This window comes from Penicillium solitum (assembly GCF_028829755.1).
Source record: "Penicillium solitum strain IBT 25940 chromosome Unknown utg000009l_segment0_segment0, whole genome shotgun sequence".
Lineage (NCBI taxonomy): Eukaryota > Fungi > Ascomycota > Eurotiomycetes > Eurotiales > Aspergillaceae > Penicillium > Penicillium solitum.
The window spans coordinates 1,702,986-1,724,405 of record NW_027072128.1 but is presented as its reverse complement, the minus strand read 5'-3'; the positions used below and the strand labels follow the sequence as shown (position 1 = coordinate 1,724,405).

The 21,420-nt window shown below is 49.5% G+C and overlaps 9 protein-coding genes across 9 annotated transcripts; 4 read left to right on the top strand and 5 right to left on the bottom strand.

Annotated features, from left to right (window-relative positions):
• Window positions 1-49: 49 nt before the first annotated feature.
• On the bottom strand, window positions 50-1,060 carry N7455_011744 (type 1 glutamine amidotransferase; the record flags this gene model as incomplete). The annotated part of the gene is made up of 1 exon (XM_040960393.2): window positions 50-1,060. The coding sequence occupies one exon, from the start codon at window positions 1,058-1,060 to the stop codon at window positions 50-52; it is 1,011 nt and encodes a 336-aa protein (XP_040809196.2).
• Window positions 1,061-2,343: 1,283 nt separating this feature from the next.
• Window positions 2,344-3,731, top strand: N7455_011743 (TauD/TfdA family dioxygenase; the record flags this gene model as incomplete). Its single annotated transcript, XM_040960369.1, has 4 exons — window positions 2,344-2,646; window positions 2,714-2,979; window positions 3,051-3,311; window positions 3,368-3,731. 4 exons carry the CDS (start codon window positions 2,344-2,346, stop codon window positions 3,729-3,731), a joined length of 1,194 nt encoding a protein of 397 aa, XP_040809192.1.
• Window positions 3,732-5,544: 1,813 nt separating this feature from the next.
• Window positions 5,545-8,360, bottom strand: N7455_011742 (anaphase promoting complex subunit 2; the record flags this gene model as incomplete). The annotated part of the gene is made up of 2 exons (XM_040960357.2): window positions 5,545-7,809; window positions 7,869-8,360. The coding sequence occupies 2 exons, from the start codon at window positions 8,358-8,360 to the stop codon at window positions 5,545-5,547; spliced, it is 2,757 nt and encodes a 918-aa protein (XP_040809174.2).
• Window positions 8,361-8,929: 569 nt separating this feature from the next.
• N7455_011741 (V-type ATPase assembly factor PKR1) lies at window positions 8,930-9,433 on the bottom strand (the record flags this gene model as incomplete). The annotated part of the gene is made up of 1 exon (XM_040960397.2): window positions 8,930-9,433. One exon carries the CDS (start codon window positions 9,431-9,433, stop codon window positions 8,930-8,932), a length of 504 nt encoding a protein of 167 aa, XP_040809166.2.
• Window positions 9,434-10,598: 1,165 nt separating this feature from the next.
• On the top strand, window positions 10,599-12,526 carry N7455_011740 (uncharacterized protein; the record flags this gene model as incomplete). The annotated part of the gene is made up of 5 exons (XM_040960379.2): window positions 10,599-11,124; window positions 11,212-11,684; window positions 11,738-12,083; window positions 12,141-12,217; window positions 12,281-12,526. 5 exons carry the CDS (start codon window positions 10,599-10,601, stop codon window positions 12,524-12,526), a joined length of 1,668 nt encoding a protein of 555 aa, XP_040809168.1.
• Window positions 12,527-12,952: 426 nt separating this feature from the next.
• On the bottom strand, window positions 12,953-15,579 carry N7455_011739 (uncharacterized protein; the record flags this gene model as incomplete). The annotated part of the gene is made up of 3 exons (XM_040960363.2): window positions 12,953-13,444; window positions 13,504-15,198; window positions 15,262-15,579. The coding sequence occupies 3 exons, from the start codon at window positions 15,577-15,579 to the stop codon at window positions 12,953-12,955; spliced, it is 2,505 nt and encodes an 834-aa protein (XP_040809175.2).
• Window positions 15,580-16,039: 460 nt separating this feature from the next.
• N7455_011738 (glycoside hydrolase family 15 protein) lies at window positions 16,040-18,223 on the bottom strand (the record flags this gene model as incomplete). The annotated part of the gene is made up of 3 exons (XM_040960396.2): window positions 16,040-16,252; window positions 16,321-16,385; window positions 16,459-18,223. The coding sequence occupies 3 exons, from the start codon at window positions 18,221-18,223 to the stop codon at window positions 16,040-16,042; spliced, it is 2,043 nt and encodes a 680-aa protein (XP_040809150.2).
• Window positions 18,224-18,454: 231 nt separating this feature from the next.
• N7455_011737 (uncharacterized protein) lies at window positions 18,455-18,723 on the top strand (the record flags this gene model as incomplete). Its single annotated transcript, XM_065606743.1, has 2 exons — window positions 18,455-18,543; window positions 18,591-18,723. 2 exons carry the CDS (start codon window positions 18,455-18,457, stop codon window positions 18,721-18,723), a joined length of 222 nt encoding a protein of 73 aa, XP_065459909.1.
• A 558-nt stretch (window positions 18,724-19,281) lies between these two features.
• N7455_011736 (putative nucleotide-sugar transporter) lies at window positions 19,282-21,149 on the top strand (the record flags this gene model as incomplete). Its single annotated transcript, XM_040960367.2, has 2 exons — window positions 19,282-19,734; window positions 19,800-21,149. 2 exons carry the CDS (start codon window positions 19,282-19,284, stop codon window positions 21,147-21,149), a joined length of 1,803 nt encoding a protein of 600 aa, XP_040809139.2.
• Between the last annotated feature and the right edge of the window lie 271 nt (window positions 21,150-21,420).

Sequence of the window (21,420 nt, the reverse complement as noted above, 5' to 3'; positions counted from 1 at the left end):
CCAAGCATCGTACCATCTCACCCCGACCGTAAACCCCCCCCCGGCCCAATCAATCCAGCGGAGGCGTCATAATACCAGTACCACCACCACACTCCATCAAGTTCCCATCCTCCCCAGCGAAGAACAGCAAAACCGCTTCAGCAGCAGCTTTAGCATCATCATCCTCCTCCTCCAAACCAGGAATGCGCGAGCGATAAATCTGCTCCTGATACTCTGCCACAACAGCCGCCGACCAACCCCCGCGACGCCCAAATTCGTGCATCAGCTCCCCATTGGCAAAGGTATCAAATTCAAAGTGACCCTGGTACGTCAGAACCCGGCCGGGGTTATAAAGACCCTGGATAGCACACTGCGCACTACTCCCAATACTAGACCACGGGGCCGGCAGCGAGACCCCCACCTGGTCCGCGGCAGCTTCAATCTCGGGGGTCGGTACAACTACATCGCCGTGGATGAGCTGGATGCGGAATGGGTTCTGAGCTGTAGCGCGCGCAAGAGGCGGGAAGCGCGCAGCGAAGGCGGGTTGGAGGGTGATGGGCTGGATGCCCATTTCGAAGCCGGCGGGGGACTGCGCGACATGGAATGTTGATGTTGGTGGACTGTTAGGGTTTGCTTTGGTGCTGAGGAGGGATTGGGCGATTATCTGATGTCCGAAACAGGAACCGAAGAGCTTTATGTTTGGGTAATGGGCGTGCACTGTTTGGATGTAGGATTGCATTGCATGGATCCAGGGTTTGTCTTCATAGGCTGAGGATGCTGAACCCGTGATTAGGATTGCATCTATTGGACTCAATGGCCCGCCGGCGTGAAGCTCGGCTGGGGACTGGGGGTTGGTCCGTAGGGTCTCCAGAGGAGGTAGGGACCCGCCTACGGCATCAAAGGCCGTTACATGGACGGCGAGAGGTCCTTTTTTGAGGGTTTCTGATATTTTGTTCAGACGCTGAGCGGCTGCTTGTAGCAGGACGCGGAATTGCGAGCTGTATAAACCTCGCGCTTTGTATACTGAGAGGCATGGGATGTCGGCATCTAGCACGGCCACATGGATCTTGTGTTGAGCCATAGGCTTGGATATCCTCTATTCAAATGAATGTAAAGTTCTAAACGAAAGAATATGATATGCGAGTCTACAAATATGAAAATTGAAGTTGCCAAAGGGCGTTCGCATCCCCACTCCCGATAAGGATTTGAGTAATCTGGTGGGGCATCCCAAAGAGGAAAGCGAATCCTTGTCTGTAGAAGATCTGAGGATCCATGGATAACATCAGGAACATCAGGAACATCAAAAGAGACAGAGTCATGGAAATAGTTAGATTAAATGGAGGCCTTGATGGAGACAGTGAAAAGGGAAGGAAAGGGAAAAATAGGTTGAAATAATGCATTCAAAGATCCTGAAGAAGTAAAAAAAGTAAAAGTTCAAGAGAGCAAGAACAACTTACAATATTCGAAGGTAGCTATATAAGAAGAAAAGTGCTTAGAGATATATCGATGGGTATAGCGTGAATTATCAATTGCGACAGAAGAGAGTTGTGTGGTTAACCAAGGGAACAGGATTACCATGAGCTCCTCCAAGCCCTAAGACCAACCCATATTTAAGGTAGAACGTGAAGAAAACTTAAACCTCTCGCCCGATAGATTATTCACATGTATGAGAGGTCTAAGATTGACGGATGAGATCTGCCTAGAGTACTTCTTCTTTTGGATCTCATCAACCCGACTAGCCGGTTCATGCACGACGTGCACGACGTACACGACTTGCCGGTACGGTTGTGCTAGAGGATAATGGATAACCTTAGTCTATCGGCCGAGACTGTGACTGGTTGAATGTTTGAGATGTGCAATGTATATTTTAAACATATAGTATGTGAATATATATACATTACTAGAATCCTCTACCTTGCCCTTATTTCAACGTGAAGAGCTATATCACTACTTTACAACTAATCAATTTACTATATACCTATCTCTAATGACTACTCATGAACTATCTCATCTCAACTATCTCAAATATCTCCCATTATCACCCAATCTCTCCCAATATACGTGATCCCCCACTGTCATCACAACATCCAACCCCGCAAATTGCGCCATCCCGGCCCTTGAACCTCCAATCAGCTTCATTTGTTTAGTAGCGGCACTCATTCCGCTATACAAGAAAATCCAAAGAAAAGACCAAGAAAAGACTAAGAATCCTCTTGCGTAAAATTATCGGATCTCGTCACGCCATATAATCCACTACATTGCTCACCACCTGCATAGATCGGATAAAATATAAATAAACCAACGACCCTGCATTTTAGTGCTTCAATCTGTACATCATATTCCCCTCGGTAATAACTGTCCACCATGGCTCCCGCTGCTACATCCTCTCTCCCAACTGCCCCTCACGACCTCGTGGGGCCCATCTCATGGGATCGATTCCCCGATGGACTAAAAACCACCGGCCAACATCCCCCACTATACGACCACATCATCCCCTTCGACAAGTTTCCCAAACAAATCGACGGCCCAACAGTCTGGAAGGCCGAGGACTACCGCGAGAACCCAGAAAAATGGACGCACGTCTTCACCCAGGACCAGATCGATGAGCTGAGCACAGCATCGGATGCTTTCCTCGCATCCAAGACCCCGCTGACCGGAATCTCAAAGGTGAGAGAGAATATCACAGTTCATATCTAGAAATCTATAAAACAGAAACTAATCATCCTGTCAATAGACCAACTTCAAACTCCCCAACCTAGCCGCCTACCTGCACGACCTGCGCGCAGACCTCATCGACGGCAAGGGCTTCATCCTCTTCAAGGGCTTCCCCGTCGAGAAATGGGGCAACCACAAGTCCGCCGTGGCATACATGGGTCTCGGCACATATCTCGGCTACTTCGTCAGCCAGAACAGCCGCGGCCACGTTCTCGGCCACGTCAAGGATCTCGGCGAGGACTCGACCCAGATTGACAAAGTGCGCATCTACCGCACCAATGCTCGGTGAGTTTCGTCTCTCTCCAATAAATACACAAAACACAAAAACGAACAATCAACTAACACCCCCTTCCCAGCCAATACTTCCACGCCGATGACTCCGACATCGTCGGCCTCCTCTGCATCGCCAAGGCCCTCGAAGGCGGCGAATCAGACCTCGTCTCCTCCCACCACGTCTACAACACCCTCGCCACAGAACGCCCAGACGTCCTCAAGACCCTCACTGAACCAATCTGGTACTTCGACCGCAAGGGCGAGACAAGTAAGGGGCAGGAAGATTACATCCGCACCAGCGTGATCTACCTCGAGCGCGGCGAGAACGCCCGTGTCTACACAAAGTAAGCCCCATCAGCACCCTCCATCTCCAATCATCAGTATCTAACAATAATACCAGATGGGACCCATACTACGTCCGCTCCCTCGGTCGCTTCAGTGACGCAGGAATTATCCCCCCGCTGTCAGACGCACAGCAAGAAGCCCTGCGCGTGCTGGAAGAAACCTGTGTGCGCTTGTCTCTGCACATGATCCTCGATATCGGTGATATTCAGTTCTTGTCGAATGCGCACGTTCTGCATGCCCGCACCGCATACACGGATCATGCACCCCCTGCCCCCCGTCGCCACCTTATGCGTCTTTGGTTGGCGACGCCTGAGAATGAGGGTGGCTGGAAGTTGCCTTTCTGGGATAGTAATGAGAAGAAGAGAGGTGGAATTCAGGTTGATGACCAGGCTCCTGTTGCTCTTTTGGATGCCGAGTAAGATTTGATTTGCTTTGGTTATGGTTATAGATTTTAAATGATACCTTTTTACTTCCTTCTTCATTTCTTTTCTGGGTTGTTTGGGGCTGGGTTGGCATTTAGTAGGGTTGTTGTATACATAAATAGGAAGGCCGTGAGCTTCTTCCATATCATCGCGGTATACCGGTGGCTTCAATAACATTTAATCGTGCCCCTGGAGACATTTGGAGACAACTGAATCCCTTCGTTCCTAATAAGTAATTATAATTTGACGCCTCTACCGTGCCTCCAGTCTTGGTTTTTCTTTGTTTTCTGGTGACACCTCTTATCCTATCACTACTATAAGAATAGTCGGCCGTGTACGCAGATCCCTTTGACTCAAGATGATATCCGAAACGTTATATTTGACACTGTGTTTGAGAAAGTCCTCAGATGTCCCTTTGTATCTAGGAAAAGCAAGAAAATAAAGATCAAAGTGACAGCAAGACATGCATCTGGCTGAGTGGCAGGCCACTTCACTTGGGCCAGCCCTACGTCTCTTCTGTGATTGTTCCATGGCTCCATGGCACGAAGAAAGAGAGTGAAATCGCTTCTTACAAAGTGGCATTGCGGTGATTCTGTCCATCAGGCAGAGCAGCATATGAGTAACTTGCTGCGAGAATACCCTGTTCTGCACGACTGGCTCAGGTCACATCTTCTTGTCCACAGCGTATATTGCATGCCGATTTGAAGGCGGCCATCACCTTGAGGATCATTTGAGGCATTGCTTGAACCGCGGAGAGAGTCTCGGAGTTGACTGGATGTGGTGAATTGGCGTTTACAGATTGCTCGGGGCCTTTTTGCTGAGTCTAAGGGTCATTATGAGTTTTTTTCACCATCTAAGGCAAGCCGTTTCGACAGATTGGCAGACATGTTTCGCACCGGTATTCTCTGTGCAACTATGCTTTGGCGCTTATCTTCCGCGGTCCAAGCTTAGCAACAATCCGTGCATATTCAAAGCGAGATCGTGGAGAGGAATCGCCAGAGCGTGTCTCGGAAATGACTAGAACCGGGACCAAATACTCTTATAGAAGCCCTCATCACTTGTTGTAAACTCCGATTTTGATCCCACATGGAAGGAATCCAAGGTTGCGTAGAGAATGAGATGAGTGAAAGGTGAATCAGGATAAGAAGCCTCTGAGTGGCTATTGGGCTGTGAGGAGAAAGGAAAGACGTGAGGAATCGGAGGTGACAGGAGCTGAACGGGGCTGAGAGAGCTATCCAAGTTAGGAAAGGAAAGAGGTATCATTGCATGTTAGACCCTTCTGAGAATAGGAATATCGCCATGGTTGCCTTCTTGCCAGCACCATCACAGTCCCCGTCTTAGCTTACGGGGTATAACTCTCTCTTTCTCTCTTCTCCCCCTCCCGTTTGTCTCTTCTTTCTTACTTTGCACCGATCTTGCACATCTTGGTTCTTGTTGTCCAGGCCTGAGGGCACTGATCGGATAATTGATGCGGTCCAGTTAAGTCTGAAACTAGGTTGGGGGCTCGGTCCTAGTTTTGGTTTAAGGATTGTGGGGGACTGGCAAGTCAAATTGCTTGAAGAGTGGAAATTGTGTCTGAAGAATGTGAGTAAAGATGGCTTATGAGAGGGATGAGGAAGATAGAAAGAAGGCGGGCGCGTTAGAGAAATGCGAAGAGGAAGCCGAAGACCCTCCGTTGTATGGATTTACCTAATTGGTCCCATCTATCATTCATAAATCATATTCTTTCAAGGGTATTCTTATACATCGGTTCCAGCAACGCCAAAAGAAGAAAAAAAACAGCTCACACGCGACAGACGCCTGGCTGATGCTAATGCAGGATCTTGTAATTACCGCCGTTAACAATCTCTAACTTGCCCTTTGAAACCATACCACCCAAGAACTCGCGCAACTCTTCGTTGCTGAACGGGAATCCGCCTGGAACGGCTATCTTCAACATCATGACAATACGGGTCAGAGCCATAGGTCCTTGATTCGTAAGCATGCCCACGATGAACTGCCAATGTACATTCATTTTCTCCATGGCAGCCGCCTCGGCGGATTCCTTTGCTGCTGCGGCCGCCGCCGCTTCAGCCGCAGCCGCTGCGTTGGCCGTGTCGCCTGCTTCGCTATCCGAGGCATCGCTGAAGTCGCCAGCTGCGTGCGCATGGTGTTCCTCGTCTTCTGTGGGGAGAATTTCCAACACGCGGAAGGTATCGCGGTGGACCTCGGTGAGGATGCGCTTGCTGACCCAGAAGAGACAGGCGCTGCGTACAAGGGGAGGTGTCATCTCGAGCTCGTCGGCGAGTTCCGGGATTGATTTTGTGGCGGGTTCGCTTGAGTCGGACTGGAAGGCATAGATTACGGTTGCTTGCCAGGTTGTCACTTCGTCTTTAAAGGTGTGGTTCTCTAACTCCAGCTCGACGGCGACCTGGCCCAGGGCGTTGCGCCACATGAGCTTACGCGAGTCCTTGCGCCTTTCGAAGCAGGTTGCGTACCGCTCTTGCAGTTTGGTGATTTCATCGGGGACCTTGAATTCTTGTTCTTGGAACTCCGGCCAGAAGAAGCGTGATAGAATCTTGGCGTGAAGTTTTCCGACGCCTGCTTGCTTCCGATATCCGGACAATATCTGGTCATTCCGCACGGTGAGATCGAGACGTCGTGAGTCGGAGATATCTTTCAGCATCACCTCGCATGCCTGTAGTGCCGAATCGCCGAATCGGACCTTCAGAAGCTCCAGTACTGTAATCTCTTGGTCGTAGTTCTGGCGTTTCTGGATAAGACGGTCTGCAAGAAGAGTCTGCATTTCCTTCACGAAGGTCTCCTTCGAGTCGAACAAGCTAACCAGACTGTCAATGACATCTGCACTCTTCGATTTTTTGTAATCAGGAGCGGCATCAACTGGATCAGGCACCCAGTACAAATCGTCATAGTCTAGCTCACTCCGATTATTTTGCATGGAATGCTGGTGGACCTTGGTCAGCTCTGCCGCCAGCTCTGACAAGGTGTCGCCGGTAGCTGTCGGTCCGTCGGCTGTCGCGGGGTCCGCCAATAGACCACTAACAATCACCTTGACAGTGTCATCGCGGTCCCTCAAGTATCGCCGGATTGGTCGAGCGATACGATCTAGCAGAACACCTTTGGGGTCCAAAATATGAAATGCTCGAATGATCGAGATGTAAACCTGCAGGATCTCGACTGTAGAAGCACCGGGATGCAACAATCGCTGGAGCAAGTTAATAGAAAAGAAATGCGTCACGTATAATCGTGCTCCAGACGAGTTGTTTGTGAAACGTCGCAGATCCTCCACCGCCCCGCTGCTTGCAGGCCAATCAACAACCACATCGAAAAGCTCGCTGACTCGAAGCTTTCCCAGCCGGGCAATACCCATCGCTCGCCACTTTTCCACGTCGCGCAAGCTCACTTCCATTGCCCCAGATTGGGTTCCAACGGGGTCAGAATGGATGATGTCCAGAACCTGCACAGCGAGCCGTGCATAAACGTTTTCAACCCATTGTTCCAGGTGCTGCGGCGCGGTTGAGGGCGACTCCCATTCGCCGGCGTAAGCGGCACGAATGAAGTCTCCCATCATGATATTCATCACATTGGCGAACACCTTCTGGGCCTGGTCTCCGCCGAGCCCGACAAGCTGCAGTCCGTTGAGAAACGCCAAAAGTCGATCCCGGGCAATGGTCACGCAGCCAATTTCGCCCTTGAGCATCATATGTGCCTGGGCTTCAGGTGATTCTTGTCTCCAATTTTTGTACGAGACAGAGTATGCGCGTTCCATCTCCGTTCCATCGAGACTCATTCTGTCCGCATCGGAATCCTCGTCCAGGGTATCAATGCCTAAGATAATCACAGCATCTTGCGTAAGCTCTCTGGCGAGAAGTGGTGAAATCTTTTTCCAGGGTAGACTGTATTGAACCACCGTATGAAAGGCACGCTGTAGTTGAGCCAAGAACCCTCCTTGGTGGGGAGCAGCTATTAAAGGAAGCAGATAGTGGACGACGGGAGCGAGATAAATTCGACGCGCAAGCTGTAAGCAGTCCACGATTGTCCGGAGCAGACCTTCTTCCCCCGGGGACTTTAACAACTATAAGACCGTTAGCACGGACCGACCCACCAAATTCAAATGACGCACAGCGTCCATACCTTAGATAGCCCAGTCCGAAGATTGACCAAGAAATGCCTCCTAATATCATTCCCATACCATTCAAACAATGTCCACGGAGAAGTTCGCATAAGATACTCCAGCGCCTCGGCCGTCTCCTTCGACGGAGGGCTGAGCCGGTTCCATTCTTTCAATACTTGACTTCCATCGGTATTCCGGAAGTTGTAAAGCAAGTCGAATCCCAGATTGGGTACAGATAGAAACTCTTTCGCCGTCTGCCGCGCCTGGTTCAATGTGTCTTCCTCTGGGGATGCAGCGTCCGTCAATCCCCCAATCGTCGCGAATGAGGTTGATTGCGAGTCTGCTTTAAAGGTTGACGAGGAGTCGACTGATTCTTCGAATGACGCGACTGGGGTCCGCTCGCGTTGGGAATCCGAGGTTGACTTCGGTGGATGAGCTTCGAGAGACGCGGGGGAGAAGACGGAGCCGCAGACGCGCCTACGTCCCACATTGAGGGGTACGGTTGAGAGCATTTTGATCAAGGGACATCGGGCATTGTGAGATGCAGCTGGTGTTTTTGGTTGCTGCTCCGGTCGTGTTCGATGGTTGTCTTCTGTTATGTTGCGACGGAGTTCAATGTTTGGATTGTATGGTGGTCACGTGGATGCTTTGAAGCTTCAACTCCGATTCTGTTTAGTTACTTTGCTTTGTACGGTCGATAGAATAGGTTTGAAATGTTATTGTTAATGGATGTATTCAAAGAGAAGGAGGATCTTAGGTTCCTGCCAACATCAAATTCAAGCGCGAGCTACTGTAAATTGCACCATCTACATAGTATGGGGTATCGCTCCGAAACAAACAGACAAGAGGGCATGCGTATATACGCGTTCAAATCCAAAATCAAATCCAAAATCCAAGCCAGATCCTAGCCAAGGCATGCAAAAGGTCGACATAGAGTTTGTATCACCATGAACGCGTCCTACGCATTCGTTGAGGGGTCCGGGACCTGGTAAACATGCAGTGTGCAACCATGTTCCACCAAGCTGAGAGTGTAGATATTCCGAAGCAAGGTATATGTGTATCCTTGAGTGCCAAGTGTCCCTCAAGACTTAGTATCATCAACCTTCTCCCACTCGCTATCGGTGCTTCCATACCCGGACCCCTCACCACCAGTGCTGGGCCGCTTCTTCGGATCGCGAGCTGTGGGCAGCAACCCGGACGTTACACTCCCGGTCGCGACAGCACTAGACTTATCATCTGTCTTCTTGACATCGAGGGCTTCGGTCTCCGTATCGCTGTCGGCGCTTTCTCCCACAGCGGGACTTTTCCGCGTCTTCGCGTCACCCCTCTCAGACTCTTGTTTTTCTTTTTCAGCCTCCTGCGCCTGCTGGGCAAGTCGCACCTCAGCAGCGAACCAGTTGATCGACCACCATAGTCCAGCACTAATGATGGATAAGGCGACGAAGTGGAGGCTATAGGTGGCTAGGAGGAGGGCGAGGAAGATAAGCTGGAGTGCGGCGAAGGTGACGTTGGTCGCGATCAAGAGGGTTGGGGTGGGTCCTGGGGTAAAGATGCTAGACCACAGGTCTTCCATGAAGGAAGCCATGATTTTCAAAAAAATGAAGTTTGGGAAATCCGAAGGGTTGCAGAGGGGAGGGGTCGGGAACTGGAATCCGTGAGGGGGAAAATGGTTACCGGAATGGACACCAAGGGGACGACACCGAGGGACACCGCTTAGGCAAAAGTGGACAACGAATTCCGATGGAGCAGGTCAAAAAGGTGGATTTGGGAATTCTCGTTCTCCCCCGTGGGGAATCTGTTGTGGATATTATGATATTATCTAGAATGGTAGGTACTATTCTGCTTTGTTCTTTGCTATATTGTATCTATTATTATTAATTCAGTCAGATGAATCCCATGTCTTACTACACCATCACGGGATAGATCGGCTTATAGTCACTTGACTTTCCGAATGCATGTCCGGCCCGAAGTGCCCAGAGGAGAACTTGGCAGGTTTCGTCTGGAGCATCCCGTGTGGTGGTCTGTCTGTGGTGACATTGCTACTTGGATTACGGAGTACGGAGTAGATATATATATATAGGCACAAATAGAAAACACAAGATCAGTTTATATCAACATTGAATGGAGTTGTATAGATAGGTACTTGTAATGGTATGTCTATGATTCAAACCAAAACGGATCTATATTTCCTACAATGTTGCAGGAATGAGCCTGTCCATCATCCACATAATTTGACCTATGCCTATTTCGTCTACATACCCGGTCTGGCTAGATATAGAGTTATATGGCTGAAAGCCTTATTTCTCAAAGGCCGAGTATAGACCCAAGAGGAAGTTGAAACGTCTATGAGCTATGCCAATAGCCGCGCCAATGGACGACGTGCTATTATGTCGCTTCTCCGTGTTTTCCCCACAATCGCAATAGCGCCGATCTTCCCCAAACCCGCTGGCCGAACCGTCTACGACTCCGTCATTTACCCCGACTTCCATCACACACCTTGGTCCTCATTGGCTTGCCTGACCGGGGACCCCCCCCCGACTTCCTATCGGTCCCGATTTACGGAGGGAACAGACCCCGGTATACCACCCACAGCAAGGTAACTGGGGGAAAATGGGAAAATGGGTATAAATATCCCCGGAGTGCCTCCGGAGGTAGGGTTTGAATATCAGAGTGTTTGCCGGTTCAATCAAGGAATACAAGAACTTTTAATCTTCAAGTTTCTTTAACTTGCTTCTCAATCTCCATTCAAAATGGCTGATGATATCCCCGCTACGAAAAAACTATCCAATGATCCAACGGTAGAAGGCTTCTCTCACCATGCCGACGACATTTCCTCAGACCGCGAGCCTTATGGCCCACCCGGTCTGCGCGGTCTCGCAGCTAACCCGTTCGTGGTCCTGTGTGCCGCCTGCTCGACGTTGGGTGGTTTGCTCTTTGGTTATGATCAAGGTGTTGTGTCCGTGATTCTGGTCATGGATCAGTTCTTGACGGAATTCCCGAGGATAGACGAGGGTAATCCGGGCTCAGGCTTTGCAAAAGGATTGTTGACGGCAATGATTGAGCTAGGCGCTTTGATTGGTGCTTTCAACCAGGGCTGGATTGCGGACAAGATCTCACGACGGTATTCAATTCTCGTCGCTGTTGCTATCTTCACTCTTGGCTCGGTGCTCCAGACGGCTGCCTATGGTTATCCTATGTTGACGGTGGCTCGGCTGATTGGTGGTGTCGGAATCGGAATGTTGTCTATGGTTGCACCATTGTACATCTCCGAAATCAGTATGTCTTCCTACTCGGAGGGTTCTTTTTTTTTTAACCTTCCTCACACATGTGATATAAAATGCTGATTCCAGTCTCTTTTACTAGGTCCCCCCGAATGCCGTGGAACCCTCTTGGTTCTTGAAGAATGGTGCATTGTCCTCGGCATTGTGATTGCCTTTTGGATTACCTATGGCACACAATACATGGTTGGTGAATGGGCCTGGCGTCTCCCCTTCCTGCTCCAATTGATCCCGGGTTTTGTCCTCGCCGCCGGTGTATACGCTCTTCCATTCTCGCCCCGTTGGTTGGCTTCAAAGGGTCGTGATGAGGAAGCTCTTGATAGTCTTTGCAGACTCCGTTCCCTGCCAGCCTCCGACAGACGCATTCGCCAGGAGCTTATGGATATCCAGGCCGAAGTGCGCTTCCACCAGCAAATGAACAGGGAAAATCACCCAGATTTACAAGGTGGTGATACAAAGAGCTCCATTCTACAGGAGCTTTCGTCGTGGGCCGATTGCTTCAGGAAGGGCTGCTGGCGTCGTACTCACATCGGTATTGGACTAGGATTCTTCCAACAGGTGGGTTTTTTGTATGTCAAGATAGAACCAACACATGCTAACTAGATGGATAGTTCATCGGTATCAACGCTCTTATTTACTACTCTCCAACCCTCTTTGCGACCATGGGTCTCGACAAGAGCATGCAACTTATCATGTCCGGCGTTCTCAACGTTGTACAGTTGGTAGGTGTCACTACCAGTATCTGGACCATGGACGTTGTCGGTCGTCGCAAGTTGCTTCTAGGTGGCGCAGCTCTCATGGCCATATCCCACATTATCATTGCTGCTTTGGTCGGGATTTATTCTGTTGATTGGCCGTCCCACAAAGCAGAAGGGTGGACCAGTGTTGCATTCCTACTATTCTACATGCTTGCCTTTGGAGCTACCTGGGGTCCTATCCCGTGGGCTATGCCTTCAGGTACGTATTTCTTTATCCTTTCATCATGTTCACCAGGCATCAATCTGACATATCTAGAAATCTTCCCTTCTTCCCTTCGTGCCAAGGGTGTTGCTCTTTCAACTTGCTCCAACTGGCTCAACAACTTTATCATTGTAAGTTTCTCATTTCCATTCTCTGGTCACTCAATGTGCCAAGCGTACTAATTATTTTTGAAGGGCCTCATCACCCCGCCTCTTGTCCAAGACACGGGATACGGTGCTTACGTCTTCTTTGCCGTCTTTTGCTTGCTCGCCGGAGTGTGGACTTACTTCTTTGTGCCAGAGACCAAGGGCCGAACCCTCGAGCAGATGGACCATGTGTTCAAAGACAATTCTAGCGAAGAAGAAAAGGCTAAGAGGCGTGTGATCGAGACCGAGCTGATTCGTGCCCAGTATGAGAATGTGCACCAGGAGTTCGCATGAACTAATCTGCCTTTCCATGAACATATCAATTGAACACTAGCGTACCCTATCAGATACCCATTGTTTCACCTTACTTAGCATAAACAAGGCAATCCTACGATATTATGACTTACATGAGTGAAAAGCAAAGTAATTGATCATCAACCCATTATTCCAGTAGCTGTAGCACAATGTACCGCTCTCGGTGTTAAGCAAGCTCTCGAGTGTCCCTCGGTAGGATGTAGGATTACAATGGATAGGCATGTACCGTAGTGACAGTGACCCATTCAACCTTAGAAACCCCCAAAAAACGTGCCATTCTGAGGTTGACAAATAGCCTTAGTGCTAAGCTAAAACAGCCATGGTATCTCGTTAACTTTCTGTTCCCCCTTAAAACGCCGCAAATGGTCCAACACCTGCGCATATAGAATGCAAGCCAAGATAAGATCACAAAACACCATGGCGCGCCTTGAAAATGGATACTTTTTCGTCGTAAAATAGAATCTCCTGTAGCCGGTACCGAATCCGCGAAGCACCCTGTTCTTCGTCGGGTTCGGTGTCGTAGTCATCCGGGTCACTGGAGAGGAGATCTGTGTCAGCTGCCCCTGAGCCATCTTCCTCGGAATCATCACTGCCTTCATTGGATGCGTGGTTGGGGTTAGCCCACCCTTCATCCTCATCTTCGCTATGCGCTGGAGAATGATCAATCGTGGGGTGGTCGTCAAAATCTAGTGGGTTATCGTCGTGTCTTGCTTCAAGAATTTGAAAGCATTTGAGGTGGAGACCAATGTAGGCAATCTTCAGGTCTGGACGTATGCTGACAATGTCCAAAACTTGCAGCGCAAGCTCTTTCAGGTCGCGGTGGACGGTGTGGTGAATGTGAGGTAGATACAAAGCACGAAGCTGGGGCATATTCGGCAATCTCTGGAGGAAGAAATGCTGCGGAGTCATCATTAGCACAAGGCCCCCGAGGTCAAAATATTCAATGCTTCTCTTACCCAATCGCGATAGTGCATCGCCATTCCCAGCTCTTTCAACTGCGGCATCTTTCCACTCGTGACAAATAATACCATGTCGTGGTTGAACATCCACTTGTGCCACCGCGTGCCTGAATATCCGGTGCCAATGATACGGTCAGTGGCATCAATCAGCACCTTTCGCAGACTCTGCCTGTGCTTTCGCAGAATATGCCTATAGATAGCGTCGATCTGCACAGCAGATTCGTGACCTGGAGCTTCATGCAAATAAACACTTTCCAGGGTATTCGGAGCCAGAGCATCCTTGATAAACAGTATAAGATAAGGCGAAACGGTGTCCGTGCGAATGTGTTTCAAGTTTAGTGAGTATTCACCTGAGCTGGCACTCGCTCGACGCTCTGCGTCCTGTGGGCGTTTCGTTGGCAACGCAGGAGGAGCATACTTGCGACGGAGAGCCCTCCACAGCTTTTCATGATCCTCGCATCGCATGATGGTGAGGGTGGTCAGTCCAGTCCAGTCAACAGCCGGCAGTAGTGTCGGCACAGAAAGAGGTACACGTTCCAGCTCGAGTACTTTGAGATAAAGCATCTCAGAGTCAGGTCTATCGGAAGGTGACGGTGAGCATGCACTCCGGTTGGGTAAACCAGAGCTTGGTGGGGGCTTCTTGTCCTTAGTGCTGGGAGACTGTTGCTCGCCATTTGTAGTCAATGGAGGTGAGCTCTCGGTAGAGTTTGGTGACTTGCTTATCGGATTATCAGATGGCAACGACTTCTCGTCAGAGCAAGCGATGATAGCATTGTCCTGCTTGTTGTCAAGATGCTGCTGTGTCAAGATCCCAAGTACGCCATTGGCTCTAGGCCAACTCGTTGAACCATCAGAGTCCTTCCCACACAGCAGCCACGCACTCATATGGGCCTTTTCGGCAATACCAATTCGAAGTTCAGACAGACGATGACGAGACCGCTCAATGAGAAGTGCCAGCTCCTCCACATAAGCGGGTTCATCTATGTCAAGAACAGCCACGCTCTTGAGTGGAGGCAATACCGACAAAGAAGGATGTTCCACGTGTTTGTATTTCTGGAAGAGCTTCGTTGCCGCTGCTGACGAACTGCGTAGAGCATTCTCTGAATTGTCATGCCACCGCACCCAAACGCGCTCCAGGCGACAATCGTGACCTGGCCGCTCTGCCAATGAGGCAAGCGCCAGCCAAATTTCACGGACTACTCCAGTCGGCATATCCCAAATAAAGGCTTCAAGATTCACCATTCGTGCAACTGCTAAAGCGACCAGCGTCCCTAGCATCTTACCCACTTCTTTGGTCACCGAGTATTCTTGTACCCAGCTGAGCGGGCCATTTCCAATAGAGAATGTGCGGGTATACTGTGCATAGTGATTGCCTCGTCTCGACCGGAAGCGAACTCCGTTGCTCCCAGGGTCCGAGTCCGGCTGATGGTGGAGGTTATCGCAACCACACTTCACACAACTATTTTTAACTTGGTCAGATGAAGACAGCGGCAGCTGATTGAATACATCCTCGCCCATGACCAATGTGGAAAGACCATATGACAGAGCATCCACCCCCGAGTAGTCGTCTGTTGATGGATTCAGCGACTCGGGCCAGACGATATCGAAACGGGAGTACATGTGCGGAATAGCTAGGGAATGAAGAGCAGAGCAAGTAAGAGCGAGTTGGGTCAGGTCAGTCGTATGGGTCACCTATATTGTACATTAGAACTGTAAGCTATCTATTCACGATTCTGCGGGGAAGACCTGTGTTACCTCTTTGATAATCTCTTTCAAAATGTCCAAAGGTAAGTCCAGCAGCTGCAGAGGTTTGTTGGCCATTTCCAGTTCTGGGGGGGGTTGATTTGGGCCTTCGGTGCGGGGAGTTGTTGGAGTCGCGTCCTGTTCGGAGGATTGATCCAAGCCCTCTTGCTCCAAACGTAGCTTCCCCAAAGCCAGTGTCAGATTTTGCTTAGCAGCACCTTCAAGCTCCTTAGAGACAGTACTTGGGCTGGAAACAAAGTCCTCTTCATCCGATGACAAGGCGAGATCGGCGTTAGGCTTATCAGCCCAATCCAAGCTGGCGCCTGCCATTAGACAAGTGGGGATTCCTGTAAGATCACGGGGGTAATAAGGCACGATGGGTTGGAGAAGAACATCTCCAGCTAGAAGCTGAAGAGAAGCACACCCCGGCAGTTCCTTTATTCAGATATGTTTGTTTTGCACAAAGACAGCACAAAGATGATAATAAAGGGAATCTGGGGTAGCCGTCTGGGAGCTGCCGGGTGATCATCTGGTTATGTAAGCATTTGTCTCCCAAGGTTCGCTCCAGGGATCATCAGTGATGGCTACATTTACTATATTGACTAGTTATATTAACTATACTAACTATAAATTATGACTGAAATAACAAAAAGAAACAAATTTGTATTCTGTTTTCTAACTGTAAACAAAAATTATAGAAGTGCATCGAACAATTTTTTTTTTCCAAAAAGACAACAAGTATCATAGTCAGTCTATAGTTAGCTGTCACCGATTGAGCGAGAGATGACTTCTAGTCACCAACTCGTCCAATTCTTCCCAAATTAATTGCAGCACTGATACAGGCCAGGTGACTGAAAGCCTGTGGGGAGTTGCCCATCTGCTCACCAGAAATGGCCACTTCTTCAGAAAACATTCCCAGGTGATTCGCGTAGGACAGGATGTTATCAAAGTGCGAAAGTGCGAGTTTCCAGATATTTGGAATAGGCACATCATATTTGGCAGCCTTAAGTTCCAATTTCAGCCTTGATTAGCATTGTTCGTTCATTTTAGGGGTAGTCCCATAAAACTTACACGAGCCATGGCTTCAACAAGCCAGAAGGTTACCATGATAAAGGCACCCTCGCCTCCTGTCATACCTGTGTAACGTAGGTATCAGCACTTGTTCCAGATTCTTAATAACTTAATCTAAATGGCACAAGAGATGCCTACCATCGTTGGCTTTCTGGTGGTCATATCGGAACACCATCTTAGCGCTGGACAAACCCTCCTTCTCGGGGCTTTGCAAAATCCTCCTCAGCGTGCTGATAAATCGCGGATCATTGGGCGCAACGAAGAAGACCAAAGGTGCAATCAAGATAGATGCATCTAGGACCTCGGGACTCTCATAACTCTGACAGAAATGGCCACGCTCTTCGTTGTACCCCTTGGTCATGATTTCATCGTACATCTCGTCACGGACCCTGATCCAGTCAAAGCGATCGGGGCATGGCAGGCTAGCACGCTTCTCCGCAAGGCGGATTCCGCGATCCAGGGCCACCCACATCATGATCTTCGAATAGATAAAGTTTTGGATCTGGCCACGCGATTCCCAAATGGACATATCCTTCTGGTTCCGAACACCGACGACATAGTTGATCATACGACGGATAGAGTTCCATTGGTCATAGGTGATGGGGTTGCCGTGCTTGTTGTACAGATAGATACTGTCCAACAATTCACCGTAGATGTCCAGCTGCGTGTGGAAGACGGCAGCATTGCCAATGCGAACAGGCTTGCTGCTTTTGTACCCTTCGAGGTGGTCCAGTTCCACCTCTGGGATGTCATACTCGCCCCGGATAGTGAACATCAGTGGCAAGAAGGGCTTTTTGCTGTTGGGATCAAGGTCTTGGGAAGCATGCGGGAAGACGCGCTCGAAGATGAAGTTGACATACGCTTCCGCTTCTTGGCTGTATCCCATTTTGAGAAAGACATACAGCGTGAAGGCTGTGTCACGCACCCAGGAGTACCGATAATCCCAGTTCCTGGCGCCTCCCACATTTTCGGGAAGCGAGAAGGTGGGTGCCGCGATAATTGCACCCGTCGGTTTGTAGGTTAACAGCTTCAGAATGAGGAGACTGCGCTCGACTGTCTCTCGGTAATGACCGCGGAAGGCACACTTGCGTGTCCAATCGGTCCAATAGTCGGAAGTTTCCTCCTCCATTTTCAAGAGGTAGGCAGCCATGGTGGCCGAGCTGGGGACAGCCTTCTCGGGACTGTGCAACACCAGATGAATGGTCTGACCCTCCGACAGCCGGATCCAGGCTACCAATCCGCGGCCACGGAGGCCATCTCGTTCTTCCAATTTCAAAGACGCCGAGGGGTAACCAATCTTATCTGGCTCCCGTGAATCGGCAAAGATCTCCAGTTGCAGCCGCTCTGTCTCACTCTCAAAGTGGACGGTCTGCAGCCGGTGCTTGGACATGTCATCTTCCAGCTTTGCGCGGGTGTTGTGCGATTCTCGCGCATAATTAAAAGCTGGGAACAGCTGCACTTGCAATTCCATGGAGCCACGGCTACACTCCAACTTTCTGACCAGGCCCGAGTGCTGCAGTCCAGACTTGAAGCGATTGGTGCCCGGTTCATTGCAAGGACAGTATCCTGACAGCAACCGGGACGACTGCGCACCCTTTTTAGGTGTGACGGGGAAGTAGTCCAGCAATGTTGCAACGCCATCCTCGTTGGTCCACCTGGTTTCAAGCAGGTTCGAGTATGGAAGATACCGCTGCTTGCTGTGGGCATCCACCACCGTCTTGTAGGGCTTCACGGAGAAGAACCCTCCTTTCTTGTCGTCTAGCAGGCGACAGAAAACGGTAGGAGAGTCAAAGACTGGCCAGCACATGTAATCCAAACTACCGGCCTTGCTGATCAGGGCACAGGTGTGCATGTCTCCGATCAGGCCGTAGTCCTCAATGGCATTGTACGCAGGTTCACTCATGATGGCAAGGCGAGTAAACTAGTTAAAGAAAATCGGTGAAACTTTTGATGAAGATCAAATGCTATTTTGAAGCATCGACCTAAAGAAGATGGGAGAGCAGAAGATGATAAAGAAGGAGAAGAGGGAAAAATTGAAAGCAAAAGAGGTATAGACGCAATGCCTCCCATTGTCACTTGTCATCCGCATCCTCCGACATATATTATTCCCGGAACTTGTGGGAGACACCACGACATGACGATGAGAATGGTTAAATCTGAGGTCATGGCTATGCTGGGTGGGTATAGGGCTGCTCCTTCATGGGAGATAGATAACCTTGACGAGTTTGACCAGAGACAGATTGTCGTTTCACCAATAGACTCATATTGAGACTAATGAATACCTGGCCTTTTCTGTCAACAAGCCGTGTCAAATCTGAGGCCGAGGTAAGTAAAATGATCAATGGAAGTTGGGCTTTCATATACAACTCCAAGTCAAGGCCGGAGATTTCAGTCCACCAATGAGAATCAAAACCAGGGAAGATCTCTCAGACGTGTCAAACCGCTCGAACCAGTTCAAATATCGGGGAAATATTGAAATATCCAAATATCCAAATATCCCAAATTAATTTCCCTTGACCCCGGATCGACCGGACAGTGGAGAATCCGATATAAAATGTGTAACCAATGAGAAAGGGTTAAGGGGGAAAAGGTGAGAAAGGAGAAGAGAGGTGAAGAGGAAATGAACATACATCACCGCCCTTCAATTCTTCAATTTTTGCCATTTGAATTCCTTTGAACTCCAATTTGACCCTTTTACTCTCATTTTCATTCCTTTTTTTTCATTTCTTTTTCTTGTTTCTGACCCTTCAATTCCTTGGCACATCCAAAGGGGGTTTCCCTTATCAACCGGATCCCTCCCCTCTTTAATTTCTTTGTCAGCGTATTCCCCTGTCAACTTTCCCCCCGAGGCTTTTGCCCTCGTGCACTGTTGTGTGACGAACTGGTTCCATCCACGTTAATGGAGATACATCTCACTTCCGCTCTTTTACTTTCTACCTCGTAACTGTCCCAGTTATTAGAATGGGGCTCTCCGCCGGCGCCCATCACCGTCGGCGAAGCTCCATGCTTACCGGGACAGGGCGAGCCTCACAACCAATTTCGACAGAGCGCAGAGATGACACACTCTGGTCGCACGGAGATGGAGGGAATAACAAACGCGAAGAACAAGAACCTTTGACCGCCGAAGATGACACTGATGCGTCCGATGTTTTATCCACCGCAGAGACTCTGGAGTTAGACCCGATGAGTTCGGATGATGACCAATATGACGAGGAAACCGGACTCACATCACATCAAAAACGTCAGCGACGTCGACGGCGAAAGCAGCGCCGCAAGTTGGATGCTCGGATCGCAGATGTCAAGGGCCAGGGTTCCATTCGCGAGATTCTGTCAGACAGAAACGTTGTCAAGAAGCTACTAATCAACGGCGGGCTAATCCTGCTGTGGTATTTCTTCTCCCTGTCCATTTCAATAGTGAGTGGTTATTTGCAAGTCGTATTGAAAATCGATAAATGTACTAACAATTGTCGTGTTTGCAGTACAACAAATGGATGTTCTCCGAGAACGATATCGTCTTTCCTTTCCCTCTTTTCACCACGAGCTTACACATGGCTGTCCAATTCTCTCTCTCTGTTATAATACTCTGGATCTTCCCATCGCTTCGCCCGCGGCAACCGACAGTGTCTGCAGCTGCATCTCCCATCGATGGCCCCGATGAACCACAGCCCATCATGACCAAGTTATTCTACTTCACTCGCCTCGTTCCGTGTGGTGCAGCAACCTCGCTTGATGTTGGTCTCGGGAATATGTCCTTGAAGTTCATCTCCCTTACTTTTTTAACCATGTGCAAATCATCTGCACTTGCCTTCGTCCTGTTATTCGCCTTCCTTTTCCGTCTCGAGACACCTTCGACAAAATTAATCATCATCATTGCCACAATGACAGTAGGTGTTGTGATGATGGTCGCTGGAGAGACAGCTTTCAATGCGCTTGGCTTCGCACTCGTCATTGCGTCTGCCTTCTTCTCGGGCTTCCGATGGGGTCTGACACAGATTCTCTTACTTCGCCACCCGGCTACTTCAAATCCATTCTCAACTCTCTTTCTCCTGACTCCCATCATGTTCCTTTCCCTTATCACCATCGCGCTATCTATCGAGGGTCCTCATGAGATTTACCAAGGATACCTCGCGCTCGCCAGCAAACATGGGAACCTATTTGGCTCGTTCCTTCTGATTTTCCCTGGAGTACTTGCATTCTGCATGATTTCCTCTGAATTTGCGCTTCTGAAGCGTTCCTCGGTTGTCACACTGAGTATCTGCGGTATCTTCAAGGAAGTAGTCACAATTAGCGCCGCAGGCATTATCTTCCACGATAAGCTCACAACGGTTAATGTGACCGGTTTGGTCGTCACCATCAGCAGCATTGCAGCGTACAACTACATGAAGATTTCAGGGATGCGCAGCGAGCTACCGGAAGATGATTCATCGAGTCGCGAGTCGAGTCCTGCATCTGACACCGACGAAGGTGAGCATAGCAGTGGCGATCCGGGGGATTATCGCCGAGTTGCCCATCAGGACTCCAGCATCATTAGCCCTGCACCGGGTGGTTACCTCAACGATGATTACCAATCATCATCATCAGCCGGTGACCAACGGCGCTCATTCCGAGTGCGCTCCAGTGGTGCCAGGCGCGGTCTCTCAATCTCGACTTCTATCATTCTGGAAGATGATGGCCCGCCTTCTCCTCTTAAATCAGCACCTGCGACTATCACTACAATGGCCGAGGCAGGGTTCCCTCACTTACATGCCCCCGACCGCGAAGCGTCGCCGGGCGTGCATTCGAGCTCGTCTGTTTCGCCCGTTCGGAACCAAAATTTCACCCAGCACTAGCATTTTACACTCATTCTTAACTACTCCTCTCTTATCTTCTTTTACCTATATTGCACATGCATGTGATACTTTTTATGTCGCCTATACTCTCTTTGATGTTGGAGGGTCTGTGACCTACTCGAAGAGAACCTAGTGTGGCTCTTAGAATCGCATGTCTACTCTTCACAGATATGAATTGGTCGAACTCTGGATTGACCAGAACACGATTTTCTATTTCTGTTCGCATGAAGGGGGGTTGTTTGGATTTTGGCTTTGGCTTAACTGATACCAT